General features: G+C 39.4%; 1 protein-coding gene across 4 annotated transcripts in view; it reads left to right on the top strand.

The window, feature by feature from the left end:
• Nucleotides 1-3,239, top strand: part of Thoc2 (THO complex 2) — a 120,870-nt gene extending 117,631 nt beyond the window's left edge. For all 4 annotated transcript variants that reach the window (XM_028881613.2, XM_028881614.2, XM_028881612.2 and 1 more), the window contains one exon: nucleotides 415-3,239. Coding sequence is in view for 1 of the 4 variants with exons in the window: in XM_028881614.2 (XP_028737447.1) it covers nucleotides 415-438 (24 nt within the window). In the remaining 3 variants the exon portion in view is untranslated. The remainder of the gene's footprint in view (nucleotides 1-414) is intronic.
• Nucleotides 3,240-23,038: the final 19,799 nt, after the last annotated feature.

The following is a 23,038-nucleotide window of genomic DNA, read 5'->3' as shown; positions in this document are numbered from 1 at the left end:
TTGCGTAAGATTGGCATAAGCTAAGTGTTAATGAGAATAAAATTGTAACTGTATCGAGGACAGAATCCTGAAGTCTCAGGTTTGGTGCTCTTTCATCACTGTGTCTTCTTGTTGTTTTGGGATGTTTGAGACAAGGACACACTTTGTAACTCAGGCTGGCCTGGATTTCTGTATACTATAGGCTGCCATCTAACCCATGCTGATCCTCCTCTTATGCTCTCAAATGCTAGGGTTGTAGGTATGCTTGATGCATGCTAGCTCTTCCTGAAGTTCCTTGAGCTTGGGAGTGGATTTCAAGTTGTAACCTCCAAATTTCAGCACTGAGTAGGCTCTGAGGACACTGTTGAGACGTTGTGACTAACATCCAGTATCTTCTTTCCACTTGCTCTTGTACTTGCTGATTTGTCATTCCAGGGTGTGGACAGACCCCTAAGCTGAACGTCTCCCCGAGGAGGATGCCAAAGCTCCATGAGTCACTCTCAGAATAATATCTCCCATAATTAAGAGCTTCTGGTGCTGTCCATTTTATGGGAATCTGCTTTAAGTCAGAAGATATATACACACCACCATCCTTTTGACGAGACATTCCAAAGTCACTGATTTTCAGAACATTATTTTCACCTGCTGGCAATTTCTTGGAGCAAGGTCCCTGTGCATACAATTTTTACTTGAGATATGCCATCCAGAAGCAGCATCTAATGAAAAATTCACTAACTGACTTTCAGTTCACCCTTCTTTCTCAGAAAGGAGAGGAAATTGCCTCCTGGAACCAATTCCTTAATAATGTAGATAGGTTGCCTTTGTGTGTGAACTCTATAAGTGTGAAAACATTGGGATGATTATGTTGTTTGGAGGGTTTTGGCTTCTTGTAAAAATTTTAATTTTAATTCTAATTCCTGGGAAAGATCTTTATATGTTTTAACAGCAACAACATTTTTATCCTTTAATGTACTCTTAAATATGTCATTAAAAGTTTCCTTGTCCTTAAGGAATTATCATAATGTGACATCATCATGATTGAGACCCCATTTCTTACTCTGATTATGATCATGTGGCTACCATGATGTTCTTTTTTCTTGGAACATTACATAGACTTTATCATGATCAAAGACCCATTTCTTATTTGTTTTCAATCTAAAAAACTGAGATGCAGTCACCATTTGAAAGTGGACAATTCAGTGCTCTTTAGTATATCACTGTGTGGTGCAGTCATCACCATAGTCTAATCTCAGAGCATTTCCCTTACCTGCAAAAGAAGCCCCATGCAGGTTACCAGTCACTTTTAACTTCTCTTTCTCCAGCCACTGGAAGCTACTGACACATTTTCTGTCTATCCATTTGCCTGGTTTGGGACATTTCATATAAATGGAATCGTGCAATATCATGTCCTTTGGGGCCAGGGTTCTTTCAACTACCATCATGTTATCAAAATTTATCCATGGTGTAGCATGTGTCAACAATCCATTCCTTTTTATGGTTAAATATTCCATAGAATGAATGTGTATCATGTTTTGTTTACCCATTTATCAATTGATGGACAGGAACGATTATTTTTTTAAGTGTTAAAAGTGTAAGTTCAACGTCAGTGTATCCAAAATTATAATTGATGATGTCAAGATTATACATGGTATGCACAGAATGCTGTGTAGAAATGATGTATAAATTATTTGTCAGCATTTCATGCAAGTGTGATTATTTTCTAAGGCCCCTTCTAGTATGATTTTAGGAACTGTGTGAATGTAGTATTTTCATTAATAAAGTTTAATGCATTAAGCATTAATTTAAAATTTGAGAACAATGTTAGGCAGATATGAAATTATTTGCCACATGCTGTAATGATTATGTTTTGAATTTATTTCATTATGCAGTATTTGAAAAATGTCTACATAAAGGAAAGGAAATGAGTATAATTGAGTCAATATATTTTTAAAGCAATTTTTATAATTTAGCAGACATTGCATCTTAATATAATTCACTATTAAAATTGTGTCCTTGTGAAAAAAAATGGATGTCATTTTTCTGTTTCTTTTGGCTAATCATGTAAAATAGGTTCCTTTCCTTTGCTACATGTTCTGTTTATTTTTGATACATTATTCCTTGCGCCTATAGAGTGTTGTACCTGTTATTCTTTTAATATTTTTCTCTGTATTCCACAAACCTTCTACCTTTCATACACAGAAAATAGAAAATGTTCAGTGTTTCTTAAAATTCACAGTGTCTTAATGTTTTCTAAGAATGGACAAAGACAAATATTTCATCATTTTCTGCGAACTTCATCCAGGCCTTTGTTATTGACAGAATTCACTGAGGTTTCTTCCTGAATGGTTTTTTTCCGTCTTTTCTTTCCCATCTGTCACTCTCTGGCCCTTCCTCTCTGTCTTCTTTCCCTGCTTTGGCTTTCCTCCTCACTTTTTCCCTCAGCCTCTCCTTCTTGTATGTCAATATAACCAGTTTGTTTCTTTCAGGTGGAAAGGATGAAATGAACTCATACAGCTGTGACCAGAATTTTATTTTCCTGGGTAGATTTCTGAGAATTGTGAATGAAGTGAGCCCATTTCCAGTTATCCGCTTTATTGCTCCATGCAGAAAACCTAAAATTGTTGTGTTGTTTGTTATTGTACTTTAACTTGTTGCTTAATTTCTACATGTTTATTTTCAGTAATGGCTGAAAGTGTTAATTATTCCATATTTTAGCACAATGTGCTGCATATACTTCCCAATAAGCAAATAAGGTTACATGTGTACAGAATTTCACTTTTGATTAAATATTGCCTGGGTTTTGTCCCTCCCCTCATTTGAAATGCTTCCTTTTTAATGTTTGAAACTGAAAATAAACAGTTATTGAATGATTTTGAATTTACCTCATTTTAGAACTCAGTTTTAATTTATTTGGCCTGTTTTTTTTAAATATTAGTCACTAAAAATAAAGTGAAGCACTGTCTTCTGCAACGCCTAAGAATCGTTTTATATAGTATGTGTACAACATTAAAGCCTGTTCTACAAAGAAAATTATACCAGCGCTCACTTGTCCCTTGCCATTTTTTCTTGTAATTAGGAAAATCGGGGGGAGAAGAATAAAACAATTAATTGTGTTTTAATTTTACAGCTACCGGAGCTTTGTATTGCTAAACTTACATCTGGAAAAGTTTCACAGTGACGTTTTTAAGAGAATTTTTTATCTACTGAATTCTACCAGTGTAACCATTTTTTCTAAATAAACAATAGTTTTCTCAAATGAATATATCATTGTGTATATTGTTACTTATTTAGCATAACTTAGAAAAGTCAAGTCAATAATCTTTCAGCCCTTAATTTTTTTCATGGACTATGTTGTTAAATATCATCTGATAATATGGAAACATTGTTTGATTATTTTTTCACTTGGAGTAAGCTGTGGGATGAAAACATGTTTAATACTATCCATTTCTCAATGCTTTGATGACAATATCTACACAAATCAGAATTTTCGGAGTTGAAAAAGGATATACTTTTTAAATAAAAAGAGGATTAAGAAATGATGAGCCCATCATGAAAAAGAATATACATTTTGATGCCCCTTTTTGTGTAATTGTATTTGGAGAAGATGAGCAGAACAATTAATTGTGGGGGTATGGTTTGCGCCTTGACTGTTGAACAACTATACCTGACACACAATATTTCAAAGGAAAAAAAACTTCATTAAAGTGATTTGTGACTATGAGAAAGTAACTGGTTTTTTTCTTGAAATTATTGGTGTGAAATGTGTTTAAGAAGAGCTTTCTGTTTCTTAATAATGCACTCATGTTTTAAGGACTAGATGCTTAATAAGAATAGGATATACCTCGATATAGGAAAGACTGACAGATTTATAGCCAGCAATATACTCAATTGGGAAAAACTTTCATTTCAAATCTGGAATGAGACGAGGGTTCACACTCTTCATACAGTTTTTACTCAATATAGTACTGAATGTCTTAGCTAGAGCAAATAAGAAGGAAAAGGGATACAAGTAGGAAAGGAAGAGGTCAAATTATCTTTGGTGATAACATGGTTCAAAAGTTCTAAAAACTTCACTGGAAAAATCTTGGATCTGATGGACATGTTTAGCAAAGTAGTAGATACAAAGTCAGCATTCAAGTTTTTTTTTTTTTTTTTAATGTACTACTAACAAACTTGCTATGAAAGAAATCAGGAAAAATAAACATAGTTTACAGTAACTTACCTAAGAATACACCTAGCCAAGGAAATGAAAGTCTTCTATAGTGAAAACATCAAAACAAAGAAATTGACCTTAGGGGATGGAAAGATATGCTCATAAATTGATCGGTTTAATATGAAAATGTCTGCATTCCCAGAAATTATTAACAGTTAACAAAATCCCAGTGACTTTTTTTTTCCCGAGATGGTTTCTCTGTGTAGCTTTGGAGCCTGTCCTGGAACGCACTTTGTAGACCAGGCTGGCCACGAACTCACAGAGATTCGCCTGGCTTTGCCTCCCGAGTGCTGGGATTAAAGGTGTGTGTCACCACTGCCTGGCCCCGATGACATCTTTACAGACATATTTTTCAAAAATCCTAAATTTTAGTATGTAAGGACAAAATACTATGAATAAACAAAGCAGATCTAAACAGGAGCATTCCTGGAAATCACAATATCTGATTCCTTGACCCTATATAGCCATAGTAACAGCATGGTACTGGTACAAACACAGACTAACAGAAAATTCCAAAACAAACTCATTCAGCTACAGCCACATTTTGACAAAGGTGCAAAACAGACTTGTGAAAATAAAGCCTCTGAATTGTGCTAGGTAAACTATCTGTGGAGGGAAGAAACTAGATCCATATTTACCATGCACAAAAATCTAATTCAAATGGATTAAAGGCTTTAAAGACCTAAAGCAGACATTGATAGAGGAGAATGTAGAACTATTCAAGAAACAGACATACAATGACTTTAGAAAAGGTCGTTCAATAGCTCAGGAAATAATGCCAACAGTTGACAGTCCTTCCTGTTCATGACATTAGAGAGCTGGGCAGAAAAGGAAACAACTAGCCGAGTGAAGAGACAGTCTACAGAATAGGAGGACATCTTTGCCAACTATATAGCAAGTAGGATTAATATCTTGAATAAACTTTTCAAATGGACAATGGATAATTCTCAAATGAAATGCAAATGGCCAGCAAACATTAAAAGTTAAAACATCCTAAGCTATCAAGGAAATGCAACTGGAAACTACATTGAGGTTCCATCTCACCTCAAAATGGCCATCATCAAGAAAACATGAAAAATAATTGCCAAGGGTATGAGGAAAGAGAACCCTTATGTATTGTTTATGAAAGTGTAAAATGGAGCAGCCAGCATGGAAATCAGTGTGAAGATTCCTTAAAAGTCTGAAAGAACTACCATGAAATCCAGTGGTACCATTCCTGGATTAATATACTGGAAGGGCTCTCTGTCAATGACCCACAGACATACTTGCACACCTGTTTTACTGCATCATTCAAAATAGCCAAGATAAGAAAATGTCCTTTCCCCCAATTAACGGATGAATGAATAAAGAAGATGTAGTATATATACAAAATGGTAAGTTTTTTTTCCCCAGCTAAAATAATGAAATGTGATTTGCAGGAACATAGCTGGAAGTTGAGATCATCATATTAAGTAAAATAAGGCAGATTCAGACTGATTTTAAACTAGATAGTTGATAGTCATTAGCATTTTTGGAGGGAGATAGGGCATTGCTGTGTATTCCAGGCAGGCTTTGAACTCACAGTTCTCCTTTAGCATCTTGAGTGCTGGGATTGCAGATATGCATCATCATGCCCAGCTAGCATTTCTTTATCAGCTAATATATAAAAGTAATCTTTAGTTGGGACATTAAGAAGGAATACATTGATGCTAGAACACAGTAGCATTACTTAAAAAAAAGGGTGTGTGTGTGTGTATACATATGCACGTGCATGTCAGGGAGCATGCATGTATGTGCACTATATGCATGCAGGTGCCTGAGGAGGCCAGACGAAGGCACCAGAACCTCTGTAATTGAAGTTATGTGCTGCCTGATAAGGGTGCTGGAAACTTAATCCGGGTGCTTGCATGAGTCCAAGTGCTCTTATCTGCTGAGCCATCTCTCCAGATCCATAGCTTTGCTTTTAACTGCAAAATTATGTTATGTTGGAAGTAGGAAACAAATTGTAATATGATAACTGCTTCTGAACATCTACTTGTTTTCAGTACAAGCATATAAAAATCATTTCCTGTTCTGAAAGTAAGGTGTCACGTGTTTTCTATAAAACACCATGTAGTAAAAATTTGAGACTTGTGATCATATGTTCCTCTTGCAACTTTTTAGAGCTGTGGATGTAGTAAGAAAGCAGTTATAATATATCAGTGAGTGTGGCTACAGTCTGAGGAAACTTTATTTACAAAAACAAATGGGAACCTGGATTTGGTGTGCAGGCTCTAGTTATCTGATATTGAGTATTTCTCCTCTTGGAGATTCATTCAAAAGATGTTTTAAGTGCCTCAATATCCTAGAGGCAGAACAAAACAAGTGTCTCCCATCATGGATCATCCACTCTAGTTAGTGGATTCAGACAACAACTCATAATGTTAAACAGAAGAAGATGTTCTGAAGAGGCTGGGAGAAGTGAGGCCTACTACTTTTTATACAGCATAATTATGGAGTGAAGGTGAATGAAACAGGACATTTTGCGGTAGTTACCATGATGTGAATATTTTATTAAGTAGCTCAGGCTGCTCTCCCACTGTAGCTGTGGAAAGCCTTATATTTCTGACTCACCTACTCAGAGCTGAGATTATATGTGTGTGCCACCATGCCTGGTCGTGAACTAAGCTTATGCTCTATTGCTCTGTCGTTTTGATAGCCTGGCTGTGTAGCTCCTGCTGGCCTTAAACTTGTGGCAAACCTCCTGCCTCTGCCTTCTGAGTACTGAGATAACAGTGTGCACCACCACATCCAGTTTGAAAATTTTATTGAACAAGTGATGTGAGGATGTGTAGCAGGAATCTTAGAGAGTCTTATTAATAAAATCAAACCTGTGGCCAGTTACTGGGGTGAATGTTGGAAGATCAGAGAAGCAGAACAAGCCACAGCTACCTCACCTCGCCAGTTCCTCAGCTGGTCTTGTTTCCTCAGACTGGAGGCCTCTGAGTCCTCATCCGAATGGCTCTCAGCTGAACTGCTGCTCAAAAGCCTGAAGCTTAACCAGCCAAATGCTTAACCAGGCCAAAATGCTTCTAGTTTCTAGTCTTCACGCCTTATATATCTTTCTGTTTTTGCCATCACTTCCTGGGATTAAAGGCTCACTTCTTGGGATTAAAGGTGTGTTTCACCATGCCTGGCTGTTTCCAATATGGCCTTGAACTCACAGAGATCCAGAGTGATTTCTACCTCTGGAATGCTGGGATTAAAGGTGTGAGTGCCACCATTTTCTAGCCTTTGTATCTAGTGGCTGTTCTGTCTCTGACCCCAGATAAGTTTATTAGGGTACACAATATTTTGGGGAACACAATACCACCACAAGGATGAAATACCCATGATGCCCAGCCCATTTTTGAAACTTTTGCATGAATGTCATGGAATATGCAGAATCTGAGTTTTAAGTAAGTGGCTTTGAGGTTTGTCACTTATCTGGAAAGGTCTTCTCAATCTTAGGCTTTATTACTAGTCTTGGAGATATATTTCAGATAAGATCCCAGCCTCCTCAGAGCATCTTCCTGTCACTGAAGACTGAAGCATCAAGCTTGGTGGCACACTTGGGAGATGGGGCAGGTGGGTGTTTGTGAGTACAAGGTTTTGATCTGCTCAGCGAGTTCCAGGTCAGCCAGGGCTACATAGTGCAACCCTGTATCAAAGGCAAATCAAACAAAATGGAAGAAAGTATTGTGAATGGCCTGAGTGTTAGTGGCTCGGTGAAACCTCAGTTTGTAGTTGTACGGGTACTTCCATAATAGCAAAAGTGGTCCAGGCATGCAGAATTTTTGATGATTTTGTTTGGTACAGGGAAACAATTTCGAATATTTACAACAGGTTGTATAAACTGGGATTTATACTAACATTACTTTTTTCCTCTTTTTGTTATTGCAAATAGCTTTTTTTCCCCATATAATATATTCTGATTATGATTGTCCCTCCCCCAACTCTTCCTAGATCCTCCCCACCCAGCCAAATCTACATCCTTTCTTGTTCTCATTAGAAAACAAGCATCTAAAAAAATAATAAGATAAAATAAAATAAAAAAAACTTAATAGGACAAAAGAGATGAACAGAAAAACAAAGAACTGGGAAAAAAAGCTCAAGAAACAAATATAGCAATAGAGAAACACACATTGGCATAAACAGAAAGTCCTTAGAAACATAAAATTGGAAGCCATAATATATAAGTAAAAGACTTGAAGGTTAGGAAAAAAAATATAAAAGCTCAGACAAAGCACTATGAGGGGAAAACAAAAACACCTCCAAATATATCATTGGATTCTTTTTGTGTTGGCCATCCACTGCTGGACGTGGGGCCTGAACTTAAGAGAGTGGTTTGTATACCCAGTGAGACTCTGTTGGAGAAAACTGGGTTTTCATTGGCAAGTGGTTATCATTTGGAGATAACTTTTTTATTAGGTATGAGGCCTTGTGTCATCTTCTCTCAGCGCTGGGACCCCATTTGGTACAGACGTGTGCAGGTCCTGTGCATGCTGCCACAGTCTGAGTTCTTATGTACATTGGCCCTCCTGTGTTTAGAAGACCTTGTTTCCCAAATATTCTCCATCTCCTCTGGCTCTTCCTGCCTCCTCTTTCTCAGGGTTCCCTGATCCATGGGGTAGGGTGGGGGATTGATGGAGACATCCCATTTTAGACCAAGTGTTCCAGTGTCTCTCACTTTCTGCACCTTATTCAGCTGTGGGTCTCTATTCCTAACACAGGAGGAATCTTCTTTGATGATGGCTGAGCAAGACACTGATCTATGAGTATAGCAGAATGTCATGAGGAGTCACTTTGTTGTTACATTCCTTTAGCAGAACAGTACATTTTGGTTTTCCCCTAGCCTATCAGCTTCTTAGCCACCCTAGCAGTGCTGGGTGTGATAATATTTTATTTGTGCTGAAACATGGTGATATTTTACCTGTATGTTAATAAATAAAGTTTGCCTGGAGATCAGAGGGAATAGCAAGCCATTTTAAGTAAACACAAAAGTCAGGCAGTGGTAGCACACACCCTTAATCTGATTGCTTGGCAGGCAGGGGCTCTGTGTGTTCAAGGCCACACTAGGAAACAGAGCCAAGCATGGTGACACACGCCTTTAATCCCAGTACCAACCATAGAAACCTGGATGTCTGTACAGACAGGCAGTGACAAGGAAGTGAGGTAGCTGGGCTAAGAGCCAATGAGAGGGCAGAACAGCAAGGCAATAAAGGCACAGGTAGACAGAAGTAGCTCACTTTTTTTTCAGAGCTGAGGACCAAACCCAGGGCCTTGCGCTTGCTAGGCAAACGCTCTACCACTAAGCTAAATCCCCAACCCCGTAGCTCACTTTGGAAGCTGTGACATGATGAGGTAAGGTTAGCTGGTGGCTATTCCTATTTTCCTGATCTCTAAGACTTTCACCCCTATATTTGGCTCTGTGTTTTTTATTTAATAAGACCATTTAGAAATTCATCTACAGCTGGGCATGGGTTCCATCTCATGGAATGGGCCTTAAATCCAATCAGATAGTGATTGGTTGGTCCCATAAGTTTTGTGCCACAATTTCATTAGTACATCATACATGCAGGTCACCACTGTAGATTGAAGAGTTTGTAGCTGGGTTGGTATTTTCATTTCTCCTTTGGTAGCATCAGAGTACTATGGAGAGTGGTATTATGAACACTAGTAAATAGGGGTGAAGGCTCTAGGTAGGCACCAACTCAATGTTCTCCATGTTCAGTGAGTTCTATAGGTATTGTGTTCAACAATAGGACCTCACTGAAGTGTGATCCTAATTAGTCTTAACAATAAAAAGCTGGAGCCAGATATCAGGGTGAAAGCTGAAAGATCAGAGAAGCAGAGCAGCCACCACTAGAAACTTACCTCTATGAATCCTCAGATTGAATGGGGGGAGATCCTGTTTCCACTCGCTTTACATTCCTATCTCCACTTCTCTAGTGCTGGGATTAAAGGCATATACCACCTGTTTTTTTTTTTTTTAGACTGGTTCAATGTCATGTAACCAAGGGTGGCCTTGAAATCCTGATCTTCCTGTTTCCTCCTCCCAAATGCTGGGATTAATGGTGTGTGCTACCACTGCCTGGGCTCTATGGTTAACTGGTGGCTAGCTCTGCCCTCTGATCTCCAGACAAGCTTTATTTGTCAGAAGACAAACAACATATCACACAACACCTTACCATCAGTTTATAGAGAGCAACCAATAGCCTTGGCAATAACCTGAATATTTTTGGAGGTTCCCATGGGGCCCCTTTGGCCAATAACTCAAAACCCATTCCCAGAAGTGGAGGCTTCATTTGGTGAAGAGAGATATCCAGTTGGGGCTCTGTCTCCCCCATTATTTGGCAATTTCATCTAGATCACCTTCAGGTATGTATATATTTTAGGAAGTTTCTACTGTATTAGCTTTCCATACTACCCCTCAAATGGCCCTTAGTTTTAGCTGTCCCTCCCTATATTCCTTCCTTCATACCCTTCTTTGCTCCCCTCCCTATATGATCCTCCTATTCTAGTCCTCACCTCATCCATCCATAACTATCCTATTTCCCCTTTCTAGGGTGATCCCATCCTCCCCACCCCAGTTCCTTACTCTATACCTAACCTCTATAGACAGTTATATGGATTATAGCTTGCTTATCACAGACTTAACAGCTAACATCCACATATAAGTGAATACATAAACATATTTGTCTTTTGGGGTCTGGATTACCTCACTCAGGAAAATTTTTTCTATCTCTATCCATTTACTTGTAAATTTCATTTTTTTAACATCAGAGTAACATTCCATTATGTAAATGTACCATATTTTCTTTATCCATTCAGCCATTGAGGGACTTCTATCTTGTTTCCAATTTCTGGCTATTGTGAAAAGAGCAGCAATGAACATGGTTGAGCAATTGTCATGGTAATAGGATGAAGCTTTGGGTGTATGTCAGGAGTGCTATAGCTGGATCTTGAGGTAGATTGATTTCCATCTTCCTGAGGAACTGCCATATTGATTTCCATAGTGGCTGTGCAAGTTTGCACTCCCACAAGCAATAGATGAATGTTCCCCTTACTCCATATCCTTGCCCGCATGGTCTAATTTTTGATTATTTTGTTTTTGTTTTTCATTTTTCTTTATCAAGACATTTTCTACTCACTCCACATACCACCCACAGATCCCCCCTCCTCCCTCCTCCAACCCCCAGCCCTCTTTCCCAAGCCACCCCGCATTCCCACATCCCCCAAATCAAGGTCTCCCATGGGGAGTCAGCAGAGCCCAGCACACTGAGCCTAGGCAGGTCCAAGCCCCTTCCCACTGCACCAAGGCTGTGTAAGGCATCACACCACAGGCGCCGGATTCCCAGAAGCCTGCCCATGCACCAGGGACAGATCCCGATCCCCCTGCCTGGGTGCCCCCAAACAGTTCGAGCCAAACAACTGTCTTCCATATCCAGAGGGCCTAGTTCAGTCCCATGGGGGCTCCACAGCCACCAGTCCACAGTTCATGAGCTTCCACTAGTGTGGCCGGTCATTTCTGCATGTCCTCCCATCATGATCTCGATGTCCCCCACCTGCAGAATCCCTCCTCTCTGTCATCAATTGGATTCATGGAGCTCAGCCTGGTGCCTGGCTGTGGATCTCTGCATCTGCCTCCATCAGTCACTGGACAGAGGCTCTATGATGACAGCTAGGTTATTCGCTAGACTGGTCACCAGAGTAGACCAGTCCAGGCACCCTCTGGACCACTGCCAGCAGACCAAGGTGGGTTCATCTTTGTGGATTCCTGAGAGCCTCCCCAGCATCCTGCCTTTTCCTATTCCCATGAATAGGAAGAAGTGGATGAGATCTACAGGAGCAGACTAGGTGTGTGTGTGTGGGGGGGTGGCAGAGGGCAAGGAGTGGGGGATGAGGACATAGGGAAATGGGAGGGTCAAGCTGGAACAGGGACAGAGTGGGAGGGTAGGGAGGAAGATACCATGATAGATAAGGACATCGTGAGTTTATTTTGTAACCTGCTACTTTGCTGAAAATATTTATTAGCTGTATGAGTTTCCTGGTAGGAATTTTAGGGTCACTTATGTATACAATTATATCATATGCAAATAATGATACTTTGAATTCTTCCCTTGCTGTTTGTGTTCCTTTGATCTCTTGTAGTTGTCTTATTGCTCTAGCTAAGACTTCAAGGTCTATATTGAATAGTTATGGAGAGAGTGGAAAACCTTGTCCTGTGTTCCTGATTTTAGTGGAAATGCTTTGAGTTTCTCTCCATTTAGTTTGATGTTGGCTGTGGGATTGCTGTAAATTTATTATATTGAGTATGTTCCTTGTATCCCTAGTCTCTTCAGGACTTTTATCATGAAGGAGTGTTTGATTATGTCAAAGGTCATTTCTGCCTCTAGTGAGATGATCATGTGGTTTTACTCTTTTAATTGTTTATATGGTGTATTACATTTATTGATTTACATATGTTGAACCATCCCTACATATCTGGGACAAAGCCTCTTGATCATGGTGGATTATATTTTTGGTATGTTCTTGCATTCAGGTTGTAAGTATTTTATTGAGAATTTTAAAATCTATGTTCATAAGGGAAATTGGCCTGTAATTCTCTTTCTTTTTGTATCTTTATGTAGTTTACGTATCAGGATAACTGTGGCCTCATAAAAATAATTGGGCATTATTCCTTCTGTTTCCACATTGTGGACTAATTTGAGGAGTACTGGCATTAATTTTTATTTGAAAGTATAGTAGAATTCCACACTGAAACTATTGGGCTGTGGCTTATTTGGTTGTTAGACTTACTGCTTCTGTTTCACTAGAGGTATAAGTCTGTTCAAATTGATTATCAGATCTTGATTTAACTTTGGTGGGTGGTATATCTCAAGAAAATTATCCAATTATGTTAGATTTTCAAATTTTATTGAATGTAGGTTTTTAAAGTCTGTCCTTATGATTTTTCTGGATCTCCTTAGTATCTGTTTTTATGTCTCCCCTTTCTTCTCTAATTTTGTTAATTCAGGTCTTTCCCCCATTCCTTTTACTTAATTTGGCTAAAGGTTTGTTATTCTTATTGATTTTCTCAAAGAACCTACTCTTTGTGTCTTAGGGTTTCTATTGCTGTGAAAAGACACTGTGACCACAGTGACTTTTATAAAGAAAACATTTAATCAGAGTGGCATGCTTACCATTTCAAAGGTTCAGTTCATTATCATCATGGCAGGGAGTGTGGTGGTATACAGACAGACATGATGCTGGATCTTGCAGGCAACAGGAAGTCAACTGAGACACTGGGTGGTATCCTGAGCATAGGAAACCTCAAAGCCCACCTCCACAGTGACACACTTCCTCTAACAAGGCCATACCCACTCCAACAAAGTCACACCTCCTGATAGTGCTATTCCCTATGATATTATGGGGCCCAATTATACTCAAACTACCACATTCCACTTCCTTGCCCCCATAAGCTTATAACAATATCATAATGAAAAATGCATTTAGTACAACTTCAAAAGTCCCCATAATCTATCATAGTCGCAACAATGTTTTAAAGTCCAAAGTTCAAAGTCTCTTCTGAGATTCATGCAGTCTCTTAACTGTAATCCTCTATAAAATCAAAATAAGAAAACAGATCACATACTTCTAACATATAATGGTAAAGGATGTACATTACCATTCCAAAACAGAGGAAATGGAGCATAGTGAGGAAATACTAGACCAAAGCAAGACCAAAAACCAGCTGGGCAAACTGTATATGGCCATGTTTGATGTCAAAATGCTCTTCAGATCTCCAATCGCATTCAGTCTTGCTGACTGCAACACACTTCTCTTTCTTGGCCTAGTTCCACTCCTTGTTAGAAGCTCTTGTCAGCAGGTATTATATGACCTGGCATCTCTCACATCTTGGGGTCTAAGGCAATCCAGACTTCAACTTCACAGCTTCACACAATGCCCTCTTCTAGGGCTCTATTCAGGGACATCCCTGACACATGCCTGGCCTCAGCAGCTTTCCTAAGGTGCAGAGGCAAATTCCATAACCTGTTTCTTCTATCTTTAAGTTTAAAGCCAGAACCACATGGCTGAAGTTGCCAAGTTCTGCTGATTCCTGGGGCTGGAACATGATTTTCTCATTCAATTACATCATCACCAGCTTTCTGTCTTTCACTGCATAAGCTTATCTGTCCTGAAACTGGATCTCTAGACCAGGCTGGCCTCAAACTCGGAGATCTGCCAGCCTCTGTCTTCTGAGTGCTGGGATTAAAGATGTGCACCACCCACCCAGTTCTAAGCTTTTCTTTAGTTCCTTTTCACAAGTTAGAAATTTAACCACTCCCTGTGTTCCATTTCTTAATCCGTTTATCTCCTTGAATACAGGACTTAGCTACATTCCACTTCCTGGTGTTCTTTTTCTCCTCAAAATTTACATTTTGTAATTTATTCTGCTCAGCTTGCTCCTTTTCATTATAAATCTTCATTAGAGTTACCATTAATAACCACACAGCAGAGTCTATACTAGGCCATTGAGATTTCCTTCGCCAACAGAATTAATCCAAAACACTTCATTTTAACCTCAGGCTGACTCTTTGTAGAAGTGCAAAAGGCAGCCACTTTCTTCACCAAAATATTACAAGAACAATCTCTAGGCAACCTACTAAAATTCTTCTTCTGTGAAACATTTTGATCCATTCATTCACATTCAGTACCACTGTCTTCCATATTCCTCCTAGGATGGCCCATTAAACAGCTCTTAAAGCATCCCACTGCTTTCCTAACCCAGACTCCCAAAGTCCACATTACTCTAAACAAAAAAATGGTCAGGCCTATCACAGCAATACTCCAGTCCCTGGTACCAACTTCTGTCTTAGGGTTTTCTATTGCTGTGAAGAGACACCATGACCATAGCAACTCTTATAAAGAAAATATTTCACTAGGGTGGCTGGCCTACAATTTCAGAGGTTCAGCCCATTATCATCGTGACAGGAACATGGCAATGTGCAGGCAGACATGGTCCTGGAGTGGTAGCTGAGAGTCCTACATCTTGCAGGCAACAGATAGTCTACTGTGACATTGGGCAGTAGGTATACTGTGTTGTAGAATATTATTTTAAGATGTGTTACTTTTGTTTATGCTCTGGAACATTTGTTTAATGATACGAAGATGTGTTTGATTAAATAAAATTCACCTGTGGTCAGGAGGCTGCATCAGCAACTAGCTGACAGGAAGTGGTGGGGAGGAGCCAGGTGGAGAAGGGTTTATAAGGAGGGGTGAGGAGAAGCAGCAGGAGGGCCTTTTGGAGGAGCAAGGAGAGGAGGTGAGCTACTTGCTATTCAGGCTCTCTGGAGAGCAGAGTTCCACCTTAACCTTTGAATCTTGAGTTCTTTAGAGAGACAGAGGTTTAGTTAAGTTCCCTTTGTAACAAGAGTTGGAGCCTGAGGGAACAGAATCCCCTCTGACTACAGCCCTTGTGGCCTAACTGCTGCTGGTAGTGGTGGAGCTGCAGTTGCTGATTACAACAGCTGTGGCTTAAAAGGCAGCAACAATTAAATAAAAGGACAACAATCCTGAGCACAGGAAACCTCAAAGCTGACCCCCTCAGTGACACACTTCCTCTAACAAGGTCACACCCACTCCAACAAAATCAAACCACCTAATAGTGCCACTCCCTATGAGATTATGGGGGCCAATTACATTTAAATTACCACACTTTGTTTCATTGACTTTTTTTTTTATAGTTTTTGTCGTTGTTTCTATTTTATTGATTTCAGCCCTGAATTTGATTAGTTCTTGCCATTACTTCCTTTTGGGCATTATTTTTTCTTTTCTAGAGCTTTCAGGTGTGACATTATGTTACTAATATGAGATCGCTCTAATTCTTTTTTTTTTTTTAATGTGTGCACTTAATGCTATGAATTTACCTCTTAGAACCACATTCATTGTGCCCAATAACTTTGGGTAAATTGTGTTTTTAATTTTCATTTAATTCTTTGTTTTGTTTTGTGAGACAGGGTTTCTCTGTGTAGCCTGGCTGTCCTGGAACTCGCTCTGTAGAGCAATATGTCCTGTAACTCAAGATCCACCTGCCTCTGCCTCTCACGTGCTGAAAGTGAAGGTATATACCACTACACCCAGCTTCATTGAATTCTAAAAAGTTTTACATTTCTTTTTGACGCATCTTTTATTCAGCAGTGAGTTAGTCAGTTCCCATGAGTTTGTTATTTCTGTTGTTGATATCTGTGGTGGTCAGATAGGATGCAGGGTGTAATTTCAATTTTCTCATATCTATTAAGATTTGCTTTGTGACCAAGTATATGGTCAGTTTTAGTGATGTGCTGAGAAGATATATTCCTTTATCTTTGGGTGGAATGTTCTGAGACTATCTCTTAGGTCCATTTGGTTTATGATGTCATTTAGCTTTAGCATTTTTCTGTTCAGTTTTTGTATGGATGACCTGTCTGTTGGTGAGAATGAGGTATTGAAGTCAGCCACTATCAGTGTGTGAGAGTCAATATGTGATTTTAGCTGTAGTAGTCTTTCTTTTATAAATTTGGGCATCCTTTTGTTTGGTACAGAGGTGTTTAGAATTGCAAATATTCTTGGTGGATTTTTCCTTTGGTGAGTATGTAGTGTCCCTCCCTATTTCTTCAGATTAGTTTTAGTTTAAAGTCTATTTTTTCTGATATTAAAGTGGTTACACTAGCATCCTTATTGGGTCCATTTGCTTGGAATATCCTTTTCCATCCTTTTACCCTGAGGTGTGATGTCTATCCCTGATGTTAAAGTGTATTTCTTTCATGCAGCAGAAGGACGGATCCTGTTTTCAAATCCAATCTATTAGTCTGTTTTATTATTGGGGAATTCAGACCATTAATGTTGAGAGTTATCAATGAGCAGTTTTTGTTGATTTACATTAATTTATTGTTGTGATGTGAGTATTTTTACTCCTTTTTTGATTTGCTTGTTTGAGATTATTTATTCCTTGTGTTTTCTTGGGTGTGGTTAATCTCTTTAGGTTAAAGTTTTCCTTCTAGCACCTTATGTATATTTGGATTTGTAGATAGATGTTGCTTAAATTTGGTTTTATCATGGAATGTCTTTCTTTCTTCCATCTATTGTGTTTGAGAGTTTTGTTGGGCTGGCATCTATGGTCTCAGAATTTATAGAACATCAATTCAGGCCCTTCCAGCTTTTAGAATCTCCACTGAGAAGTCAGGTGTATTTTAATATGTCTGCCTTTATATGTTACTTGGTCTTTTTCCCTTGTGGCTTTTAATATTCTTTCTTTGTTCTGTATGTCTAATGTTTTGATTATTATGTGTCATGGGGATTTCTTTTATGGTCCAGTCTATTTAGTATTCTGTCTGCTTCTTGTACCTTGGTAGGCACCCCCTTCTTTAGGTTAAGGTGATTTTCTTTTATGATTTTGTTGAAAATATTTCCTGTACCTTTGACCTTGGTTTCTTTTCCCCCTATTCTTATTATTCATAGATTTGGTCTTTTCATAGTGTCCCAGATTTCCTGCATATTTCTTACCTAGATTTTTTAGATTTTACATTTTCTTTGATTGAGATATCCATTTCTTCTATTGTGTCTTCAATGCCTGAGATTGATTCTCCTATTTCTTGTATTCTGTTGGTAAGGCTTGCCTCCGAGTTTCCTGTCACAATGTCCTAAAATTTCCACTTATTTATTTATTTACATCCTGACAGTTTCTTTCCCTCCTTTACTCCCAACCCCTCCCCCTCCCCTCTCCTCTTTCTCCCTATCCACACCTCATCCATTTATCTTCAGAAAAAGTTCTTCTCTTTAGCAGGCCTCCCATGGATATCAACCAAACCTGGCATAACAAGTTGCAGTGAGACTTGGCATCTCCTCTCCTATTAAGGCTAGACAAGCCAATTCAGTGGGAGGAAAGGGTCCCAAAAGCAGGCAGAAGAATCAGAGACAGCCTCTGCTTCCAACTGTTAGGAGTCCCACAAGGAGACCAAGCTACACAACTGTCACATGCATGCAAAGGGCCTAGGTCAGTCCCATGTGGGCTCACTGGTTGTTGGTTCAGCCTCTGTGATCCCCTATGAACCCAGGTTAGTTGATTTTGTGGGTTTTCTTACAGTGTTCTTGACCCCTCTGGCTCCTACAATCCTTTTTCCTCCTCTTCTTCAGGATTCCCTGAGCTCTACCTAATGTTTGGTTGTGGGTCTCTGCATCTGTTTCCATCAGATGCTGGGTGAAGCCTCTCTGTGATAATTGGGCGAGATATCAATCTATGAGTAGAGCAGAATATCATTAGGAATCATTTCACTGACTTTTTTCTTTTTTGCCATTTGTGGTTGGTTCTATCCTATGTCTCAGGGTTATTCATCCTCTGGGTTCTCCAGGCAGTGTCAGTGATGGGCTCCTTTTCATGGTATGGGTCTCAAGCTGGACCAGTCATTGGTTGGCCACTCCCACAAGTTCCCACCTTTCCCCCAGCACATCTTGTAGGCAGGACAAATTGTAGGTTGAAGTTTTTGTGGCTGTTGTGGTGTCCCAATCCCTCCACTGGAAGTCCTGCCTTGCTACTAGAGATGGCCAGTTCAGCCTCCATATCCCCCATTGCTAGGAGTCTTCAACTTCATAGATTCCTGGAAGTTTCCATTGCACTAGGTTTCTAGCTGATCCCAGAGATGCCCATTGATTCCAGTTGTCTCTCACAATATTCCTCCCCTCTCCTGTTCTCCCCATGCCCCATCCAGACACCTCATCCCATCCACCAGTGATATCTGTTCTATTTCCCCTTCACAGTGAGATTCCTGCATTCCCCATTGAGCCCTCCTTGTTAATTAGCTTCTCTTGGTGCTGTGAGATGTCTTTCTGTATGCTGTGAATATGTGTTGTTCTGATTGGTTGATAAATAAAGCTGCATTGGCCTATTGAAAGGCAGCTTAGAGGCAGGCAGGAAATCCAAGCAAATATATAGAGAGAAGAACGGAGAGGAGAGAGAGACACCAGCTACCACAGAAGGAACAGCAAGATGCCAGCAGATGGGTAATGCCATGGCCATGTGGCAACTTATAGATTAATAGAAATGGGTTAAATTATAAGATCTAGCTAACAAGAAGCCTGCCATAGGCCATACAGTTTGTAATTAATATTAAGCCTCTGAGTGATTATTTTATAAGTGGCTGCTGGACTGCAGGTGAGAGAGAGATTTGTCCCAACCACAGGTCGGGCGGGACACAGGAAATCTTTTGACTACACTCTTGGTCTGTGTTTGTAGCATGATTATCCTTTACTTTAGAGATAATATCCACTTATAAGTGAGTACATATCATGTTTGCCTTTCTGGGTCTGGGTTACCATACTCAGGATGTTCTTTTCTAGTTCCCTCCATTTGCCAGAAAATTTTCTGATGTCATTGTTTTTAACAGCTGAGTAATACTCCTTTGTGTAAATGTACCAAATTTTCTTTATCTATTCTTTAATTGAGGGGAATCTAGGTTGTTTCCAGGTTCTGAGTATAAGGAATAAAACTGCTATGAACATAATTGAGCAAGTGTCCTTGTGGTATGATTAAGCATTCTTTGGGTATATGCCCAGGAGTGGTATAGCTGGGTCTTGAGGTAGATTGACTCCCAATTTTCTGAGAAACTGCCATATTGATTTCCAAAGTGACTGTACAAGTTTGCGCTCCCATCAGCAATGGAGAAGTGTTCCCCTTGCTTCACATCCTCTCCAGCATGAGTCATCATTTCTGCTATGGATCTTAGCCATCCTGACAGGTATAAGATGGAATCTCAAAGTAGCTTTGATTTGCATTTCCCTGAGGCTAAGGATGTTTCTCAGCCATTTGAGATTACTTTCTTGAGAGTTCTTTGTGTAGATCTGTACCCTACTTTTTAAATTGGATTATTTGGTTTGTTGATGTCTAGTTTGTTGAGTTCTTTGTATATTTTGTGCATTAGCTCTCTGTTAGATATGGGGTTGGTAAAGATCTTTTCTATTCTGTAGGCTGCCATTTTGTCCTTTTGACAGTGTCCTTTGTCTTACAGAAACTTTTCAATTTCATGAGGACTGCTATGAACTTTCCTCTTAACACTGCTTTCATTGTGTCCCATAAGTTTGTGTATGTTGTGCATTGATTTTCACTGAATTCTAGGATCGACTTTCTAAAATTTCCATTTACAGATTTCCTTCATTTTGGTTTTTATTGATTCTATTTCTACTTTCTTGTCTTGGACAGTTTTCTTCATTTAATTCTACTGTTTAAATTTTCATTAATGGATTTAGTCATATCCTCTTTACAGACCTCTAACATAATGATAAAGGGTATTTTGAAGTCTTTGTCTTGTCCTTCATCTATATTGTAGTCTCAGAACCTATTGTAGGGTTTGCAGTAGGGTTGCTGGGTTCTAGTGGAGGCATATTGTCCTGGCTGTTATTGACTGTGTTTTTATGGTGTTTGGGATGCTTATAATTCTATGTGTTGACATCTGATCTTGCCTTTGTTGGGGGGTGGGCTTCTGTTCCTTGGTTTCTGTTGCCCTGTGTGGATCTTAGGAGTGTATGGTGGTTGTAGCTTGCCTTTTAGGGAGTTCTTCTTAGTCCCTGATAGGTAGACCACTGGGGATCTCAGGTAAACTTGTTTCTAGGTATTTGGAGCTGGCATGCAAGAATAAGGATGGGCTAGAAGGAAAGGGGCCCGGGAAACTCCACAGGAAGGAGTAGAGCTGAGTCTGCCAGGAGGGTCTCATTCTCTGGCCAGTGTGTCCTATGAATTTCAGGGAGAGGAATTCTTGGGTGTTGAGACAAAGGTATGGGATGAGGAAGGAGTGTTGTAAGGGAGGATCTGCTTAGCTCCCTGGGTGTGGGTGCAGAGAGGAAAGGGGCCATACCAAGGTGGGGATAAAACTGGGGAATTGGGTTGGAGGGTGAGAAGGAAAGTGAAAGTCATTCATCTGTTTCCTTGGCCAGCTCTGCCAGTAGGTTTACCAGGAGAGACTGCCATGGGTGTTGTGGGTGGGGATGGAGTCAGGAAGGAAGGGCATAGTAAAGGATCTGCTTTGTTTCCTGATACTCTGCTGGTTTCCTGACATTCCTTTTTTTGTACAAACATATTTATAAAAACCAGAGACTCATGCAGTCATTGTTACCATGATGCAAATATTATGAAAATATTACTGTTTTAAAAACTGCATCTGGCCATGCCTTTTATTTTTCATTTTTGTGGTTATAAATTTCTGACACTGCCTCTAATGAAGCTGAAACACACTAGCTTAGTATTTTGTCATTACTTAGAAGCATGATTTAAATTTTAAAAAGGATTTTATTTTTTATTTTGTGAATTTGTCTATGAGTATGGATTTGTAGTTCCCCTGCAAGTCAGAAAAAGGTGTCAGATCCTCAAGAAATTGCAGTTATAGATCACCCATGAACTCTGATCCTGAAAGAGCCCTTCCTTTCAAAATATTCCTTAGAAGCCATGGGTTGTATAGGATCTAATATACTTATTTTCCACAGAGGTAAGAAGCCTATAAGTGAGATTTATCCAAATAAGAACAGAAATGCTGGGATTCTGTGCTGGTTAAATCCAAATGCTATTCCTACATTAAAATCACCTGAGGCACTTCTTACCTGAAGAGATTCTGATTCAATATACTTAAGTAGAGACTTCTAATGATTCCTAGTTTGTAAATTTATAAACATATTACCAATAATAATGAAAATTGATGCCAGTTATTGAGTACCTCCTATTTAGTAGGCCCTGTTTTAGGTGTTTTACATGTACTGTTAATTCATTAGGAAAGAACATTGTGTACACCAGATGAGGAAGTGTAGTTTAGTAGAGCTCATTATAGAGGTTAAAATGGACAAGAAAAGTGATCTGAATATGCCAGCAACAGCTTTTCATATGTAGAGATACTGAAAATAAAGATTAATATTGATCTGTGTAATAAAAAGCTTAGTGATATAATGCTTATGTTTTTCAAGGTGAATAAAAAGACTCCACAAAATGTTGGAAGACAGCATGGAATCATATTCAAACAGGATTTGCCTCTCTAATCTCATTTACTCCTGGACTAGTACAATTAATTGCTTCATAATTGGTCTGGAATTCAAGTTCAACATTTTCTGTTTATGAAGTTAAACATGACATCCAAGCACCTACACTGTCTAGATCTAAATCCTTCACAGAGCCTTTCTAGATCTAACTGTTGAAAACAGTATTTATCCCAGCACACTTAGTCTTAGGTAATTCTTAAGCTTCTCTAGACAAGGTTGAGCACAGCATTAATCTATGGGTGCTGTAGGATGTTCTGTATGCTCTGAATGTGTTGCTCTGATTAGTTAATAAATCAAGTGCTGATTGGCCATTAGCCAGACAGGAAGTATAGGTGGGACAAAGAGAGAGGAGAATTCTGGGAAGTGTAAGGCTGAGTCAGGAGACACTGCCAGCCGCTGCCACGAGGAGCAGGATGTAAAATAAAGTGCCGGTAAGCCATGAGCCACGTGGCAAGGTATAGATTAACAGAAATGGGTCAGTTTAAGATATAAGAACTAGATAGCAAATGCCACAGCCATACTTAGTTTATAAGTAATATAAGCCCCTGTGTGTTTACTTGGCTGCAGGACTGGTAGGTGAGAAAGATTTGTCCTGACCATGGGCCAGGCAGGACCAGGAAAACTCCAGCTACATACGGGTATACACACAAATATTTGGAAAGCAGTCTCACAACACATACATTAAGCAAAACAGCAGCAGTAGCAGCAGCAGCAGTAGTGAACTTGCTCTTAGGGCCTAAGACTTCCCAAGCCATGGGCGTTGATCACGTTTATAATACCAGTCATGAATTTCTTCCTTTGGATCTGGCCCCA

This window comes from Peromyscus leucopus, chromosome X (genome assembly GCF_004664715.2).
Source record: "Peromyscus leucopus breed LL Stock chromosome X, UCI_PerLeu_2.1, whole genome shotgun sequence".
Lineage (NCBI taxonomy): Eukaryota > Metazoa > Chordata > Mammalia > Rodentia > Cricetidae > Peromyscus > Peromyscus leucopus.
This window is presented reverse-complemented; position numbering and strand designations above follow the sequence as displayed.